Below are 17,357 nucleotides of genomic sequence, written 5' to 3' on the forward strand. Positions count from 1 at the left end.
CATCATCTTCTTCGTCTCAGTAATGTCCAAGACATTTAGAGACAACCACATCCCCGAACCGGCCGATACGGCACCCAGCAAAAAACAAAACACGTTTTTCTTCCTGACCGTTCGTTCGTGCCAATTCTCTGGGGCTTTCACTTTTCCTTTCTTTCTTTTTATTTATTTATTTTTTTTTGTTTTTGCTTTTCCTCAGAGAGAAACAGTGGCGTTTTGTTTCTTGGAAGGGGGAAAAAGCAAGCGTTTGGTGATACAAGATGACGATGAAGAGAGCTGTGTTGTAGTAAGCCTTTCAGTTTAAAAGTAAACCAAGACATTACGGTGCTTCCAATGTCTTCAAAGCTGACCTCCCCCCACGACGTTGCCGATCGTTCCCCCCAAGAAGCAGAATATGTGTGGCGTTCTGTTCAGGCAGCATGGTCACGGTGAGAGAAAACCTTCACCGCAGCTTTGGGAATTTTTTGTCCCCCCCTCCCCTCCCCCCCCCACCCCTTCCGTGCGTTTCGTGTGTGGCTTGTCAGAATGATTCAATCAGACAGACCCTGAGTTTTGTCCTCCCCCTCATAAACGTGTCACTTGTATCACAGGCCGGTCGTCTTTGTACACAGTACTTGTGTCGAAACAGGTCCGAATTCACGAGAAGGAGAGGGCATGGCAAAAAATACAATCAAAAAATAGAATAAAAAGAAGGCTGGCTCTACACGCATATTATAGGTAAGTAAGGTATGTATAGCCTCGGATAGCTGCATTCTCCTCCCCTGCCACACCGGGCCTCATGCTGTTGTTACTAACCGGTCGGTGAGGCTGCTAGTTCCTCTTTCCTATCTTCATCACGGTGAGCACATCGATGGGCTGACACAAAAGAAAAAGTCGACAGCCCAATTCAAGCCACACAACGGAAGCACGCATCCCCCCCATCTTGTTGCCGGTTGCTCGACTGGAAATTGTAACGAGGACGTCATGTGCCCCCAGCGGTGGATGACTCTCAAATCTTGAGGGGATGGGGGGGGGCAATCGCCAAAGGTTCAAAAGTCTACCATGACTTCCATCTTTTCAAGGTATCATGGAGGTTGATAAAGTATTTCCCCCATTGTCAGAATCTTATCAAGCCCACACCGTCCCTGTCACCTACACCCGCTCCCGACCGTGGTATTCTACAAGGGATGCTGCTGCGGGATATGGCAGGGAAAAGCGTGTGGTGTAACCACATCCAGTGGCTATCCTTGACCAAACAACAGCAACGCAAGCAAGGCCTGAAAGCTTCCTCAGCCAAGCATAGGTACCATAAGGCTGGAGTGCTCCCACGATAATCTTTAAAAAAACATGGTGTACATCGATACTGCCTGTACCTACAGTCCCATATCGACCCTCAATTGTTTTGACATCACCATTCCAAATGAACTCCAATCTTGGCAAAATCGACCACTCCCTCCTCAGATTACGTAGCATTTTCGGCTCTCCTTCCAAAAGGGAAGAATGTGATTTATCCGTAACGAGCAAGTTGTGTTTTTGTTTTTTTTTTAAGATGAGTTTGGGCTAGAAATAGAAGAGGCTGGCTTTCTCATAAACTCACAAAATAACACCGTATCATCCATCCATCATGCGGTTCCCGCAGATTGATGACCCAGCCCCAAAGTAGCGCACTGACTGTGATGTAGCTCTGAGTTCATGCCTCTGGCTGATTGAGGGAGAGGTTGGCCCACTGCAGTGAAATGAAGTCTTTCTTGGAGTTACATTTTTTCTTTTTGTCTTTATGACTGATCAAAACTGTGTTGCCTGGAGTAGTTGTCCATCATCTCCAATAAACGAGAGATATCTGCTGGCGGTTGTTGCACCTATGTCGAAGCATAATGTTTCTTGAAAGGGCCAAGCGAAGCGCTCTCGGCGAGCTCCCGCTGGATCATGCAGGTTGGCGACAGGGGGCCTGGTATGTGCATGTTACCGGGGTTGCCTTGAGAACAACGACATATCTTTTTGAATCTTACCTGAAAATCCGAACGGATATATAAGAACCAACTCGAATTGTGGATAACCCCTACCTCATCATTTGAGACATACTTCGGATAATAATCTTCGTTGGCGTTGAGGACGGGCAAAGCTCTCGTCGTGTACGGATACTGTCTACTGCGCTTTGGGCTTGAAGAAACGGTTTGACCAGGAGTGGAAGAAGTTTCCGGAAAACCAGGTTCGCTCGCTTGCTGGGGAACTGTGCTAGGGTAATGAAAGGGGCATGGGGCGCGTCCCAGCACACATCCTTCGAGATCTCAGCGCGGGTCAGCACTGAACCCAGTGTGTGACGAGGAACATTCAGCACACACAACAGGGCGGCCGCCCACACTTTTCCGTGGTTGAGGTGAGGGGAAGGCTCGTCCACACCACCGGGGCGTGCCCCCAGATCTGCGCGCGTGATATTTCAATGCTGTGAGTGAGGAAAGATAGGTGACGAGACGCTTAGCTTCTGATTGATGGACATGATCACTGGGTGGGGCGTGTTTGAGTTCCGGGTATGACCGGTCTCATTGGGCCATATTCTTGTCTTCTGAGGGAGAGGCCATCCTTCGAGAATGTCGACTTGACTTCCCGCTCTGCTTGGCGTCATGGTTTGCCTCTGCTCTGCATTGCTGTCGCTGCCGGTGACAGTGCCAGGATAATTAGTGTCGATAACTTGGGAATTAGCGCCGCTTTTCCAGGGTTTGTGCAACTTGTGAAGAGCACGTCGTCCTTTCAAGATTCTCGGGAGTCGGGAGCGAGTCGGGACAAGGGCCAGGTACCGCTGTCCTTGAAGCTCTTGACAGGATCCTAAGCCAGGGACAAGAAGGGTCCAACAAGGATGGCGGCGGGGAGGAAACATTATGTTCCTGTAACGTTTTCTTGACTGCCGAGATACTTGGTGATAATTGCTTACAGCATGGTTGCCAGCCGAAAGGTTATTCTTGGGAGTCTCCTGTTTCGTTTCCAGTGACTGTTCAATTAATGCAAGAGAGGGACGAGATGGGTGTGGCTTGATCGGCCCTACTTGCGTAAAGCTCGCGGTGCTGATTGGGCAAAGCAGGCGCACCAGCCACTGGTTCCCTCAACAGGCTCAGTTTCGTCATTTCTTCAGCGTCTCATTTCCCAAGTCCCAAACTGATGGGACCATCACGTTAGACGTAGCAAAACCTAACCGCTTTCTGACTGGTCGGTTGCTGAGTTGGCTCACCATGGAAAAAGAGAGGTCCGATAGGTGTTCACCGCTCGAGAAATTGCTTCGCTGTTCATCAATGAGGAGCTAGGCCGAGACCAGGGATGCACCGCAACGTATCCGAGAGTCCACTTCGCCGTAAGTGGATTGGTAGGTCGGTAAGGTGGGCGGCGGGTAGCGGTGGGCGGGATATGGACCGCGGAGCTTCCGGAAGCCTGCCGGCTGTTCACTGAGAAAAAACCTGCAACTCACAGCTTCACTTTTTTTCCGCGTAATTTCTTCTGAGGCCGCTGCTGCGTTTCCGCGCCTAGTTTGCACGAAGTGCTCCGTAGCTGTTGAATATCGCTCGTGTTGAGCCATCTCCTGAGCACCCAGTTTTTCTGTCGACGAACGGCACAGCGTTTCCCCCCTCCATTCTCGGCTTCGCTGCAGCGGGAGGCGTGCATTATCATAAGACCCCCCCTCCCCACCATCACTCTCTGTGCGTCCCGCTGCAGCACAACTGAGCCATTTCGAAAGTGCGCCCCAAGCGCCTTGCATCTCTGCAAGAGGGATGTGCATGTCGCAAACCACATCTCTGGTGATGGACAATGTGCTCGCATGCTTTTCCCTCATCCAGGTATGCCCGTATTGACCCTATCTTCGCGCTATCACTAAGAGCCGCTTGTCATGCGCATTGCTCTGCTGTTTCGATCATGTTTCCAGTGGAAGCCGAGCGTCTGATTGGTTGGGCTGGAGGATCAGATCAGATGGCAGCCAGTTGACCGCTCCCCGACCAGAAATAGGCAGGTTGATGACTTTTCCAGTCCGCGGATCGAAGCCGGGCAATAGTTCAGTTCCTGGCACGCCAATCCCATCCATCCAGTCACCGTTCCCTCGGCGCGGGAAATAACCTGGGACCTCTCTGGGCTGTCTGTCTTGCCTGTCTGTCTTCTCCAGGTCGCTCTGCGTATCATCCAGTCCTGGGTGAATTGCTCTTTATTATCCCACCAACCGTGGTGTGCTGGTTGATGTCGGCCACCGTGGTTGATTTATATCCAGTCACTTTTATGTACTTTGTCTTGCCCGTCGAGACAAGCTCTTGTTGCCGGACCTCCTCCCTGCCCTCCCTGCCCACGTCAACCCGTCCAACCCGTCCCCTCGGTTCTGTGCTAAAATCCCACTCGAACCCCCCCTGCGCAGAAGAAGCCGAAGCAGCCACCAAGCCCCCCCCTCGACACACCCAATTACCACATAATCTTCCCTGCCTCCCCCAATTTTTAACCTTGTGTACCTTTCCCCCCTCCCGCCAGATCCCAGACGGCGACCAGGGCTGTCGTCGAATGCAAGGACCGCGAGACCGGGCTTGCACAAGAGACGTCTCCAAAGAACCCGAAGAAGCTCACCCCCCTAGCTTTCTGCCCCTGGTGACCACCCCTCACCACCGCATCATTGCAAGGATTCTCAGGGCACCCACGGCACCCAAGCTTCCCCCCTCGTCCCTCTCCACCCGTCTGGGCAGCCCATCTGCAACCGGCTCAACGGTCGAAAGACAACCTCATCCTTGCCCCTGCAGTCCGTCTGTTTTTCACAATTCCCATCTTCAACCTCTTGATCACAGTTCGCAGCCTGTTTGAACGCACTACCTACCTTCGTATATTTTTTTTGAGGGGGGGTTTTTGGCTGCTTTTGATCATTATCGTCATTACCATTTTGAGAGTCACATATCCGCGAGCTAGCTCAGCTCAACCTCAACGTGACATTCCTAAGTCTTACGTTGACGGCTTTCAAGAACAACAGCGCTCAAGTTGCTGGGTCAAAACAGTATCTTTACCTACTAACCGAAACATATATATCATATATCTCTATCTCTGTTAGTTGTTCAACTGTCTGTTTATTCTCGTTTGCTCTTGCCTTGTGAGGGCCTCATTCGACATGCTGCCAGTGTGCCGCAAGCCATTGTCAAACGCCGCTTGCTTGGACGGGCGAAGAGCTGATCGGATATAGACTCGGAGCTTTTTTTCTCCCCGATCGCGTCCTCGTGCTCACAGCTTGATTTTTTTTTCTCTGGTCAGTCCATCTCTTTCATCCTATCCCTCACCGAGGTGTGTGTCGGTGTAGCATCGCGGCCTCGCTATTCCCCCTGTCAACATCCTCCAATCTTCCCCAAATCCTATCCAAAATTCCCGACCAGGCCGCTTCACGTGTCTGCGTGCAGCAGCGTGTCTTGTCTCCCCCCCACACACAGACCCCTGCATGGGTGATGACCCAAGTACCACGAAAAATAAAAGCAATTCAGCGCCTTGACGGCGGCGCTCGCCCTCTTGTCGAAAAGAACCAAGGCTTGCTTCTTGCAGGTAGCAAACCTGCGCTTACCACATTTCGCAAAAGCAAACAGTTTTTCTTTCTTTCTTTCTTTCTTCACGTTGTCATCACTCTCACCTGCCTACCTTACATACATGTGGGCGCGACTGGGAATTACCTAATACATTGCCATACTCGACCGTTTTCCCACCGTTGCACCTTTCGCGTTCCACGTCACTGAATCCACAAGGACGGAACACCTAGAAAACGCTTGGTTGACAATACGAAGGGGAGTAGCAAACTACCGGTGTGTACTGCGTGTTTCGTTTCGTTTCTTTTTTACACCTTTGTCATCAGCCATCGCCTTGTGTTTCCCCGAGCCCATATCTGTGCATACCTACAAAAGACGTCGCATGTTGAATGGCGAGTGACGGCATGTCGATTTCACCCTTTCGGATCTCTTACTGCAGGGTCTTCTTCAGTCGCTTCTGTCTCCTCTCCTCGTGGTGTCGAGGTTGGCAGGCGTGGGAAGTGTGGCCGTTAATCTGAGACCTTGCACCTCGCGCTAGCAGTTTGTGCTGATTTTGGACTGCGGTGTAACCCAGTGGCCGACGCGCATTTCTTCCCACCATCATCCCTGTTCAAATAGCAAGGTCCTGTCCAACAGGCCCCCCTTTCATCCGAACTTTTTCAAAGACGCACACCTTCAAACCATCTCGTTGCTCGCGCGTTCTTAATACCATATCCAAAGGCCTTGTCAACCTTCGAGGTAAACTTGAGATCCGGCCGCGCCACCATCTCGACAGGAGCAACAGTCTCGAATACTCGTCTTGCGTCGCGCGCATCGCACAACACCGCAAGCTGCCGTTTGCATTGCAGAGGTGAGTTCATCGCAATACTCTCGGGTTTCCCCCATCAGCCAGAAAACCCTCCAACGACTAGGACATGCCCTGGACCGACCGAGCTCTGGATCACCACGTCCAGCCTATGTGTGTGTGTGTGTGTGAGTGAGTGTGTGTGTGTGCGGTTGTCGACATTCAGGATGACGATGCTGCCGCCCAGGGCATGGGTGCGATTCGACATGGGCTTCAATACAATTGCATCGTTGCATATGGCTAACCTCTTTGTTGAAAGGCATCCCGTTTCTCTTTTCCAAGGCAAGTTGATCTTGTGGCCGGTCCCATGTCTTCCATGCGCGCATCGGCTTGATGCTGCATCCTCGATCCCGCCAAGTGGTGTCACAAACATCACCATCGCCGACCATCTATCAACTTTCACCCGAAGGCTCAGAACATTGTCGATGGTTCCTGCCATCCGATTTTGTCGACCTTGCTGTCACTGCACGCGCTGCCGTATGGCATCATAGCATATGCTCCTTGCAGCATGGGCCTGGTCTATCCCTTCCCACAGCTGCAACGCATCGAGTCTTCTTCCATTGGATTATACGTTGACATATTCGCGGACGACGAGGCTAACAAGGCGGCAGGCGTTGCAGATCCATCGGTTCGAAAGGGACGGACGTGAGCAAGCAAGAGCAACCGCGACTTACAAAGCAGTTGCAAAGGGTACGTCTTTGTGAGCCGGTGGGTTTTTCTTTTTATAAAGTCAAGCACGTGGTTCAAGCACCTCAACGGTCTGAACCCGAGTGACTGGATTTGGTGGCCCGTTAGACGTCGCTTCCCCCAGCCCTTTTTTTCTTTCTTCCCACAACGTACACACCGTCCAACCGAAAAAGCTACCAAGCGACTGGACTTCTGGGAAACGAGGTCTAACTTTGCGCTACGCGACGTTCAGAACGCGTTATCAGGGAAATTCTATTTCGGGACATTTTTGAGGTAATAGCCAAGGTACGTGCATATCACTTTTCCCCATCACCTCAGGCAGTACCCGTCGCACTTGTCGGCCATGTTTGTTCACGGCAAATCATATTGGGTGTGCTCTGGTGCACCACCCGTTCGGAAATCGTACCAGGGTCTGGTGTCACACTCAGCGCGATCCCGTTTCAATCTCGGCAATGTTCCACCCTAGTCCCCCTTCTGTCCTTGCATGAAGCGTTGGGAAATTTTGCTACATGCGAGACCCCTTGGCTTTTGCTGCTTTTTATTTCGTTTTATATTGGTATCTTCAGGCCCAAGGGGCGCGGTGCGTTCGGATCGAGACTAACTTGCTGGCCTGTTTTTCCCCATTTCTTCTAGAACGCCGCACCGCCGACCGCCTTTCACAATCTCAAGCCCATCCTTGCCAGCAGTGTGTTTGGCCTGCACCTACTAAAAACCTCGACCTTTTCCCCAGAACATCGTGTGCTTCCCCGGCCGAACAAACAAGACCGCACGCACCGATCCCAAGACCGCACTATCGTGGTAACGGCGCCGAATTTATCTGTGAGTAGATCTCCATTGCATCCGTCTCCCGAACCTCTATCCGCGCCTTTCTCGTGCCATGGCCAGCCACGGTCGCGTCGTTCACGGCAAGCCAGGCGGATGCACGGGTCCCTGGCCACACAACCTGGTTTACTTGTCGCCAGTTTGGCAGGCGTTCCTGGCAGGCGATCAACCCAGGTCCGCTGTGTGTTCCACAACCAGCGAGGTCATCGCGACACACGCACACACACGCACGCACACACACAGAGAGAGAGCCGACTTGGACTAACATCTCTCCCTCCCCACAGAGAAACCCTTACAGCACTTTGAAGACGAGCATACCCTATGGGACTGATGAAGATGGCTCAGCACCGGCAGGCGCCCAGCCACTTCAAGGAAGAGCCCGGTCATGACTCGGTGAGTGCCACTTTTTTCAATATCTGTTCGCCAATCCACCCACCATCGAGAGTGCCGCATGCGCGCTTGCCTGCTGTTAGGTAATGTCAAGCGACAGTTGTCCTCAGCGCGGCATTTACTACATGATCTCCACCGTCGAGCGCTTTCAATAGTCGCCCGATTTTACGTTTCCTTCTCAGTGCGATATCAATATCCAAAAAACAAAAAAAAAAACAAAAAAAAATGCCAAAAAAAAGACGCCTTTGTCCGTCGATGTAGGCGCGTCATTGATTTCCTTGGCCAATCGAGTCGGGGTCGAGTTGTTCCAGAAAACGGCTGTGCCTGTCGCAAGCCTGACTTGGAGAAGATGAGTGGTCAGGGTTGTGTGGGAATTGCAGGGGCCCTCCTGTTTCACCACCAGCCAGGCGTCGGTAGTATGCAACAGGGGCTTGTGCCGGCGTGCGTAGTGCGCATTTGGCCTGGACGAGATGCGCCATCAGCACCTTTTTGTGCCATACCCTCACAGTACATCAACACCATCCTATTCCTTTTCCACCATCCGGCCTCTCCAAATTGGCACAGGTGTGGTTGCTGGCTGTTGGCCTGAGCATGCCGCGCCGGCATTGGGTTCAACGGTGCAACTCAATTCATAGCCTACGACAAGTGACAGCTGTCCATGGAGGCCAGCGTTTGGCTTGCATGATATAGTGTGTCAGCGGTCTGGGTTCCCCAGAGTGGCGGACCGAACAGGTCATGGCCACTGTTTCCCAACGGCGGTGTGGCTGGGATGCTGGCGCCGTATCGATGGCCTTCCCCTGTACCCCAAACCTTACCCGTTTCTCCCCCCCATCACCCAAGACGTCGCAAATGCCGTATCAAAAGATCAGGGCAAAAAGAAACGGATCGAGCGATCGCGGCGCTTCACATGGAAATCTCATGTCGGACCTGGATGGTGGCCCATTCACCGGAGTCAGGTGTGCACGCTGACGACACTCGTGCGACGGTCTCGCCATGTCCATGGTACCTCTGCTGTGTACTCGGTACATGCGCTGGGTGTTCTAGAGTCGTGGTTGGAGTCAGTCGCACCGTTGGCAAGTGGGGTTTTGGAGGCAACTCACCGTGTCCTGTGGGGCTTTCTCTCGAGCGTGTGTGGTGGAGCCACCCGCTGAGTGGTTCCGCGCAGAGTGGGAGGGAGACAGGGACAACACGTTCCGCAGCACCCTCCCCCGGTGTGCCTCCGGCCAGGGTCCACACATGGGCGCAAGTTTTCTCGGAAGCATTACCTCGCTGTCTCGGCTGCAGCAAAGAAAGCTGCTGCAAATGTCATCCCAAATGACGGGACTGCGAGGTATCTCGTACCTCAGTCCGGGCATGCGTTCTGTGTCCTGCGCGGGTGCTGTGTCCCATCAGCGAGTTGCTGTGATGCCCCATGCCCAGCCCCTCCGGTGCTTGCAGGCGAATCCGATGCGCAGCCCTCTGGGCTTCCCAAAGAGCGGTACGTATCGGCGACCTGCTGCGGGACTTCCATGTTCCATTGGAGTACCGTGTTCTCGAGTGGGAGGAGAGAGCCGGCCTGCCAGTGCAGGGATTGGCCCAGGAGCCCGCTGGGGACCCACATGTGCACACCCGCACCTCACCGCCCCTTGTCCTTGCCCCAGATGATGAAAGCGCACACACAGAAGACACGCAGAAAAGACAGAACACACGCAGAGACGGGCCTGCCAGGAAAACGAGAGCAAACCACACACTGAGCTTGCCCTTTCAGTGGCTAGCTCCGGCCTGCCAGTCCCGGTTGGGCAATAGTCATGACCCTCGGCTCTGCAGGCGTTCCGCCATTGGCCATTTCATCTAAAAATGCAGTCGTCCCCCCCTGCCCGCGTTTCTTTCAAGCCCTTGTCCTACCACACAACCAGAGAATTCCTTTCCTTCACTCTTGTCAGGTTCAGGGCTTTGAGGCTTCTCTTCGGTCTTCTCAGCCCCCGGTCTGGTCAGCGAGACAGAGGACGTTGAATCCCAAGCATCATTATCATTCTTGTTGCCCCCTGTTCAATCTCATCATTCTCGACCTTCTCCTGGTCCGGAGCCCCATCTTCCCATTCTCCTCCTGGCCGTCCCCAGTCGGTACATAATACAGCCATCCCCACAAAATAGCGACTCCCTTCTACACCTTCATCTCTAGTCGACCATCTCCTCTGTGGCCACGCCGCAGCACTGCATATCTGGTTAGTAGCCATCGCGATCCCCCCCTTTGCTCCCCTCCATGCGGTGTTATCTTGATGGAATGCCACCATGCCATTGAGAGAACACCCAGGTGGCAATCTCGAAACCTCGGGAGGTGATTCCGAGCATTTGCTGCTCCACTAGGTGGGTAGCATTGGCCTCCCTGGCTCCTCACAGTCGGTTTGGATGCCGGATGATGGGAGCCCTGTCGTACTGTACAAATCCCACCCCAAATCCCCGAGGCTAACCCGCCTCGTCCGTGGATCCCTCGTCCTTTTTTTTTCAGGGGACCGACACATCTTCCCGGCTGCCCAGACCTTGCACGCGGTTCAGGTTGAGAAAAAAAGCACAACATTCCCAGACGCGTCTGCGGCGCTCCAGAACACACACACACACACATGGTCTTTTTTGTCTAGCAAGCAACCCTGTACCGTGAAAACTAATGGTTGTCTCCTCTATGCAGCATCACACCCACCATCAACAACAACAGGGTCCTGTTCCTCCTCATCTGCAGCATTCTCGCCCCTCTAGCATTGTTCATCAACAGCATCACAGTCAAGCCCCAGCGCAGCAACAGCAATCCCACTCAAGCGCGTATTCGTCCGGCCACTCGGTCTATCAACCGCAGTCTCAGGCAAGCAACGCTCAAGAACATTCGCTGTCGTACTACGGACACCAGCCCAGCCCGTACAGCACGCCGGGTGCGACTAGCGGGTACACTTCCGCAGGTGGGTGAAAATTTCTCGTGGGTTTGGAACTTCAACCCCAAACTCAAAACCACACGCTCGACAAACTGGCTAACGTCGACTTGTAGACACCGGAGACATGATGGCTGCAACCATGCCGAGACCACCGTATCCCCCAATGTCATCCTACCACACTCCTCAGTCCAACTCGCCCGCCTCGGTAGCCTCGCCATCAGGTCATGATCAGCAGAGAAGCATGTATGGACAGCCTCCTTCGCAATTACACCAGCAATCAATGTACTATGGCGGGCCTCAGCAACAGTACTCGTCCATGTCGGCGCAGACTGCGTCTTCCCCGTACGCTCAACACCCGCAGCAATCACACCAGTCTATGGCCTCTCAACCGAGCATGATGATGTCTCACACGGCTCCTCAGCACCAGATGAGCCACCACACCTCGCAGCACTCGCAGGCCGGTATGACGGTCAGCCCTCGGCCTGGAAAGATTGAGACTCATGGTCTCACTAACCGGATACCTGGACCCTCTGCTCCCGTCTCTATCGGTAGCGCCTCATCCACTGGTCCTCAGAATGGTGCTCCTCTTACCGCGCCAGCTGGCGGAGCTGCTGGCGTGAATCCCAACGCTGCCCCCGGACCTATCCCTGCCACCACGCCCCTTGTGGTCAGGCAAGATACCAACGGAGTACAGTGGATTGCGTTCGAGTACTCTCGTGACAGAGTCAAGATGGAGTACACGATTCGCTGCGACGTGGAATCGGTGAACCAGGATGAGCTGTCGGCTGAGTTCAAGACGGAGAACTGCGTGTATCCGCGCGCTTGCTGCCCCAAGGACCAGTACCGCGGAAACCGCCTTGTGTACGAGACCGAGTGTAACTCTGTGGGCTGGGCTTTGGCCCAACTCAACCCGCCTCTCCGCGGCAAGAGAGGTCTGATTCAGCGGGCTGTTGACAGCTGGCGCAACAGCAACCAGGACCCGAGACTCAGAAGTCGTCGCGTCCGACGAATGGCCAAGATGAACACGCGCAACAGCAAGGCTGGTTCAACGACACCGCATGCCACCCACATTGGTACCCCAACCGGCCCAGGGATGCCCACCCCAACGGGCATGGGAGCGAGCGGCAACCCGGCAATTGGCAAGCCCGGCATGGGCGGCATGAACTCGTCGATTCACCACCACCACGGCCAGCAGGATGGGAGTGCCCAGGGGGGAGATGAAGTCGGTATGTTTCACCAGATGGCCTGAAGCGCGCGCGTTTGTTCGTGATTAAGTGTGATACCTCTTCAAACCGCTCTGCCTTGCTCATGTTTCTTTTTTGTTCTGTCGGTTACTGTTGCGTTATTGGGTTTTTCCATTTTTTTACAGGGAGTTTCTAGTCGTTTTGTTTTTCCTTTTTACCTGTTATATACCGGCTCGGCGACATTACAAAATCTCGAGCACACCGCATCTGGGGCAACCACAGGAACCTGGTACAAAAGAAAGATCTGTACATTACACTAGTTGCGCGTTTGCTGTTGTTGTTGTTAGTTTTGTTTTTGCTGGTTTTCGGTCGTCGTCGTTTTTTCGTCGTCTGGCTGCTGGCACTGCACCATCACAGCATTCGCTTTGTTCACATATCAACCAGCACCTTTTTTCATCACACACACTATACACACACACAACACACACATGTCAATTGCCTCACACTCTGAGCAAAACGGAGTGCCCTATCTGACGGGGCTTTGAAAACCTGTTTTGTACAAGAACGAAAAAGCACCCCCCTTGTTTGTATCCCTGCTTCTCGTTTGGAGGGTTCGCGAGTTCTTGCTGCTGTTTTCGTGGTTTGGGAAGCATCACACTTACCATGATCTGACGCGTGTCGTTTTTGATACGTGGCAGCACGTATTCTCTCCTCCCTCTCTTCTCTCTGCCTTCTCCGCGGGGGGGGGGGAGGGGAGTTGATTGAGGGGGAGGGGGAGAGCAAGTCATTATGTCATTGGTTGAGAACATGTTTCACTAACGGATTTATTTTCTCATGTCTTATAGGCGACGGAGATTCCTACATGGACGATCAACAGCATCATCACCACCATCAACCCCCGACCCAGGCTGGATCTGCCTCGGGGTCCGAAGACCGTCCTTCTCAGGTTTTCACCGGCTATGGCTCCTACAACGGCGCGCCCACCCACGCTGGCTCGTCCAACTCGATGTCGATTCACGACCAGCTGAGCGGCTCGCCTCATGCCAGCGGCGGCGGCGGCGCGATTGCGGCTCGCAGGATGAGCGCCGGGCGTGACCCCCGGGATGACGAGCCCGAGGATTTGTTCCCCGATATCCCCGAGGCCAAGAAGCGCAAGTTTATTCTGGTCGAGGACTCCGACAGGCAGAGCCGCCTCCGGGTGCGCGTCACGCTGGACGGCGTGGACACGCGCGAGATTCCCGATAGTTTCCGCAAGAGCAGTAGTGTTTATCCCAGGTCGTACTTCCCCCGGGAGATGCAGAGCCCGCCCCCGAGCGCGACGGGAAGCAAGTTTTTCTTGGACGACGCGAGTGATCATGACGGCAATGAGGACGATGGGACGACCGATACCGAGGGTCGCCGTGCTGGTCGCGGCGCCAGAAGCAGAGGTCGGATCATGGTCAAGGTTCCCATGGGCGAGGGCCAGGAAGGGGAGGTGGCCATTCCGAGGATGAGGAAGGGGTTTAGGGGGAAGGAGGTGAGGCTGAATGATTTGGGGTATCGGATGGCCTGGTTGCAGAGTAGGGTTTTTGCAGGGAGGACGGTGTTTTTGCAGCGAGCTTGTAAGTTTTTTTCATTTTTGCTGGCGAAGATTATGGACTGACATGTCGGTAGTGGACTGCTACAGAAACAAGACTCGAAGCGCCATGGAGTCGGTCATGCAAGACGTCAAGACGGCGGCGCCGCACTACGAAACGCGAGTCGGCAAGAGAAAGTGGAACGATCGGATGCGCGGGGGGGAGAAGAAGGAGGACGATTAGTTTCTGTCTTCCACCTTGCGCGACGTCTCTTTTTCTTGCGGAGCCACTTTCATGGACAACGACGACGACGTTTATGAGCATGAGCAATGAGCATGTGAGCTGGCCGTCTTTCTCCTGGCAGCACAATCCAAAAGTTCACGACTCTTTTGCAGAAGAGGAAAAAAAAGCATCGGCATCAATCAGCATTCGTCTTGTTGAGCGGGATATTGTCAAAGTTTGTTTCGCTTGTTTTTTTTTTTTTTTTTCTTTTTAAGTTTCTAAAGTTTCGGCATTGGCATTGGGGGCATTTCATGTGGTGTGGGGGAAGGGGAAGGGGAGGGCGGTGGAAAATGGGGGGATGGTTTGGTGGCATTTGTGTTTTACAAGTTTTTGTCGTTTGGGTGTGTTTTTTGTTTTTGGGGGGAGGATGGAGTTGTTGTTGTTGTTGTTGTTGTTGTTGTTGTTGTTGATGTTGTTGGTATACGAAGAGACAAAAACATGGCGTATAGTTGTACCTAGATAGATGTATGTAGTAAGGGGGTTGGAAAGGGGGAAAGGGGACGTGGTTGTGTAAGAAAAGTACTTGGGGTGTGTCGGAGTGTTTGTGGGTAGACAAAAAAAAATACATAAAAGTTAAATTGCAGGTTTGTTGGTTGTTGTTATTCTGTGTCGTGTAGTGGTTCGGGATTTGGGTGGGGATGTGAAGAGGTGTGTGTGTGTGTGGTGTGTGTGTGTGAGAGAGAGAGAGAGAGACATGGAGTTGTCCCCCATTCTCTGTGGTCGGGGGAACGTGACGGAGGTCCGGAGTGCCCTTGTTGAACCCGACTTTTCTCTGTTATTCTTGCATCTCATCTCCGGTTTTCTATATCTTTCCCACTCGTTTCTATCCAGAGTAGATATCATCCCAAAATGGCCTCCCAACAACAACCAGCAGCAGCAGCAGCAGCAGCAGCAGCAGCAGCACAGCAAAGCGAACCCCTCCGCCTCACCCCCCACGACACCTCTCCAGAACAACCCCAGCAACAGCAAAACAAACCCCCTTTCTCCTCTGCTAGAGATCTGCTGGAGTACCTCTACGAAGACGTAACCCGCCTCTCCCAGATCGCCACAGAGAACTGTGTCCTTCACCCGGCAGACAACTCCCTGCCCCCCTGCCTCGGAGTCGCCGCCTGCCAGGCCCACGAGGAGGAGCTGCTCAAGACAACGAGGGGGACGCTAAAGATGAGGGTAGAGAGCATCACGCTCAGCTCCTCACACGAGTTTGGGTGCGTGATGGGCAGGTTTGAGCTCGGGGGCGGGGAGGTGAGAGAGACGTTTTGTGGGGTTTGGAGGTTTGAGATGGGGACGACGGATGGGGAGGAGGTGAGGGCGGTGGAGCATTGGGAGAATCTGACTCCGGAGGGAAGGAGGAGGGTGGCTGAGTGGGTTGCGGGTGGGTTGAAAAACTGAGGGAGTGGTGAGGAAAATAGCATGTTCCAAGTAAGGTGATATATTAACACAGAGGACATCATCACCCGGGTCAGAAACTCAACTTGCTATTCATATGATTATCAAAAAAAGGAAAAAAGAGAGATGGGAAAATGTACATGTTCAAGCTCATCATGTATGCAAAACCCCAAAACCCCCTCCACATCACACACAATCTATATTTCCCACCAACACCCCCCCTCCCCACCTGAACATACTCCTTGCCCTTCCTCTTCCTACTCTTCCCCAAACCACCCCTCCATCCCCTCCATGTCCTCCTCCTCCCCCTCTTCAACCTCCCCATCTTCTCCAACCACTCCCTATACCAGCTAACCTCCCCCTGATCCAACCCCCCCTCAATACACACCACCAACCACAGCAGCCTTCGCCCCCAGCTCCCTCCGCAACCCCTCCCACTCCCCCCTCTGCGCCTCGAGCAATCTCTTCCTCTCCCACATCTGCCACTGAAACATCTCACTCAGCTCAAACTCGACAAGCTGGCTAAAATCCGCCAGCTCCCTCATCTGCCACTCCGTTACCTTACCCAGATCCACATGCCTCGGCCTCCCGCTCCTCCCCACCTCCACCGCCGGCACCCCCAAGATATCAGCGATATTCCTCGCATGCCTCTGCCTCACGGCCGCGACCTGGGCGCGGAACCTGCTGTTCAAAGCAGCAAACTGCGCGACGTGCCGCCTGTGGAGCGAGACAAGTGCTCTGGCCTGATAGGCCGTCAAGATATTTGCAAAAGAAGAAGCCGAAAGGGCAGGGTCGAGGACACCGGCGGTGCCACGGGATTGGGATGATTGCGGTCTGGGAGGGGGGTATTTAGTCTGCTTAGTTGCCGGCGGAGGAGCGGGGATTCCGGTGTGGAAGATCGAGGCGGTCAAGGGGTACAGCGTCTGAAAGCCCTCCTCGATCATTCTTTTGGTAAAAAAAAGATGGTGATTTTTGTTGTTGTTGTTGTTGTTGTTGTTGTTGTTGTTGTTGTTGTTGTTGTTGTTGTTGTTGTTGTTGTTGTTGTTGTTGTTGTACGTGGTGATAGGATAAGGCATAAAGTCATTATCTTCGTCATCGCCGAAGTAATCATTGTCGTTGTTGTTGTCCTCATAGCCATGAGACTCGCTCCATTGTTCATACCACCTTTCCAGCTCCTCGCCCATCTCCTCGTCCACAAGCTCATCATCCTCCCAGCGCTCCATTTGGTCGGTGTGGAAGCCCGAGCCCGGAGGCGTTGCCAAAGGCGCAGCGGCTGCATCTAGATAACTTATGTCGAACTCAGGCTTACTGCTGCCCGCTTGTCCTTGGTGCCGATTGAAAGAAACGGCATCATGGAATGCCCCAGTGGCTTGATGACAACAAGGAGCAGCCTTGGCAACAACAACAACAACAGCAACAACCACCACCAGCCCAGCCACCACTTGAAGCAATCGTACGTGGAGGTTCGGCATATTCCCCTCCAGTAAAGCTACCTATCTCACGCCTCGATATGGCAACCCGACAAGACCATGAGGTTCTGACAGCGACGGTGAGAATCCACAAGAGGGCCGTTGGTACAACGAACAAACAGCAAATGAGTGTGTTTTCAAGTCAAAGAAAAAATGATACAAAAGAAACCCAAATACAGAGAAGCGGCTATGCTGGCGAGAAGCAGATAGACGGTACTTGAGAGAAACTTCTTCATATTCCGGCAAAGCGGTGGCCGCGGGTAAGAGACAGGAACCGAGGAACCGAGGAGGTGAAGGGTGTTTGTTGATCGAATCTGCGGACATCCCCATGGGGATATC

General features: G+C 53.4%; 4 protein-coding genes across 4 annotated transcripts; all 4 read left to right on the forward strand.

Annotated features, from left to right (window-relative positions):
- Positions 1-7,521: 7,521 nt before the first annotated feature.
- On the forward strand, positions 7,522-8,179 carry QC761_0019020 (uncharacterized protein). The gene is made up of 2 exons (XM_062872052.1): positions 7,522-7,845; positions 8,147-8,179. The coding sequence occupies exons 1-2, from the start codon at positions 7,536-7,538 to the stop codon at positions 8,152-8,154; spliced, it is 318 nt and encodes a 105-aa protein (XP_062738186.1). The 5' UTR covers positions 7,522-7,535; the 3' UTR covers positions 8,155-8,179.
- A 1,895-nt stretch (positions 8,180-10,074) lies between these two features.
- QC761_0019030 (uncharacterized protein) lies at positions 10,075-12,390 on the forward strand (the record flags this gene model as incomplete). Its single annotated transcript, XM_062872053.1, has 4 exons — positions 10,075-10,207; positions 10,372-10,442; positions 10,904-11,168; positions 11,255-12,390. 4 exons carry the CDS (start codon positions 10,075-10,077, stop codon positions 12,388-12,390), a joined length of 1,605 nt encoding a protein of 534 aa, XP_062738187.1.
- A 797-nt stretch (positions 12,391-13,187) lies between these two features.
- On the forward strand, positions 13,188-14,315 carry QC761_0019040 (uncharacterized protein; the record flags this gene model as incomplete). The annotated part of the gene is made up of 2 exons (XM_062872054.1): positions 13,188-13,926; positions 13,979-14,315. The coding sequence occupies 2 exons, from the start codon at positions 13,188-13,190 to the stop codon at positions 14,122-14,124; spliced, it is 885 nt and encodes a 294-aa protein (XP_062738188.1). The 3' UTR covers positions 14,125-14,315.
- A 697-nt stretch (positions 14,316-15,012) lies between these two features.
- Positions 15,013-16,376, forward strand: QC761_116985 (uncharacterized protein; the record flags this gene model as incomplete). Its single annotated transcript, XM_062874970.1, has 2 exons — positions 15,013-15,524; positions 15,953-16,376. 2 exons carry the CDS (start codon positions 15,013-15,015, stop codon positions 16,374-16,376), a joined length of 936 nt encoding a protein of 311 aa, XP_062738189.1.
- Positions 16,377-17,357: the final 981 nt, after the last annotated feature.

Source organism: Podospora bellae-mahoneyi (assembly GCF_035222275.1).
Source record: "Podospora bellae-mahoneyi strain CBS 112042 chromosome 1 map unlocalized CBS112042p_1, whole genome shotgun sequence".
In the NCBI taxonomy this organism is placed as follows: domain Eukaryota; kingdom Fungi; phylum Ascomycota; class Sordariomycetes; order Sordariales; family Podosporaceae; genus Podospora; species Podospora bellae-mahoneyi.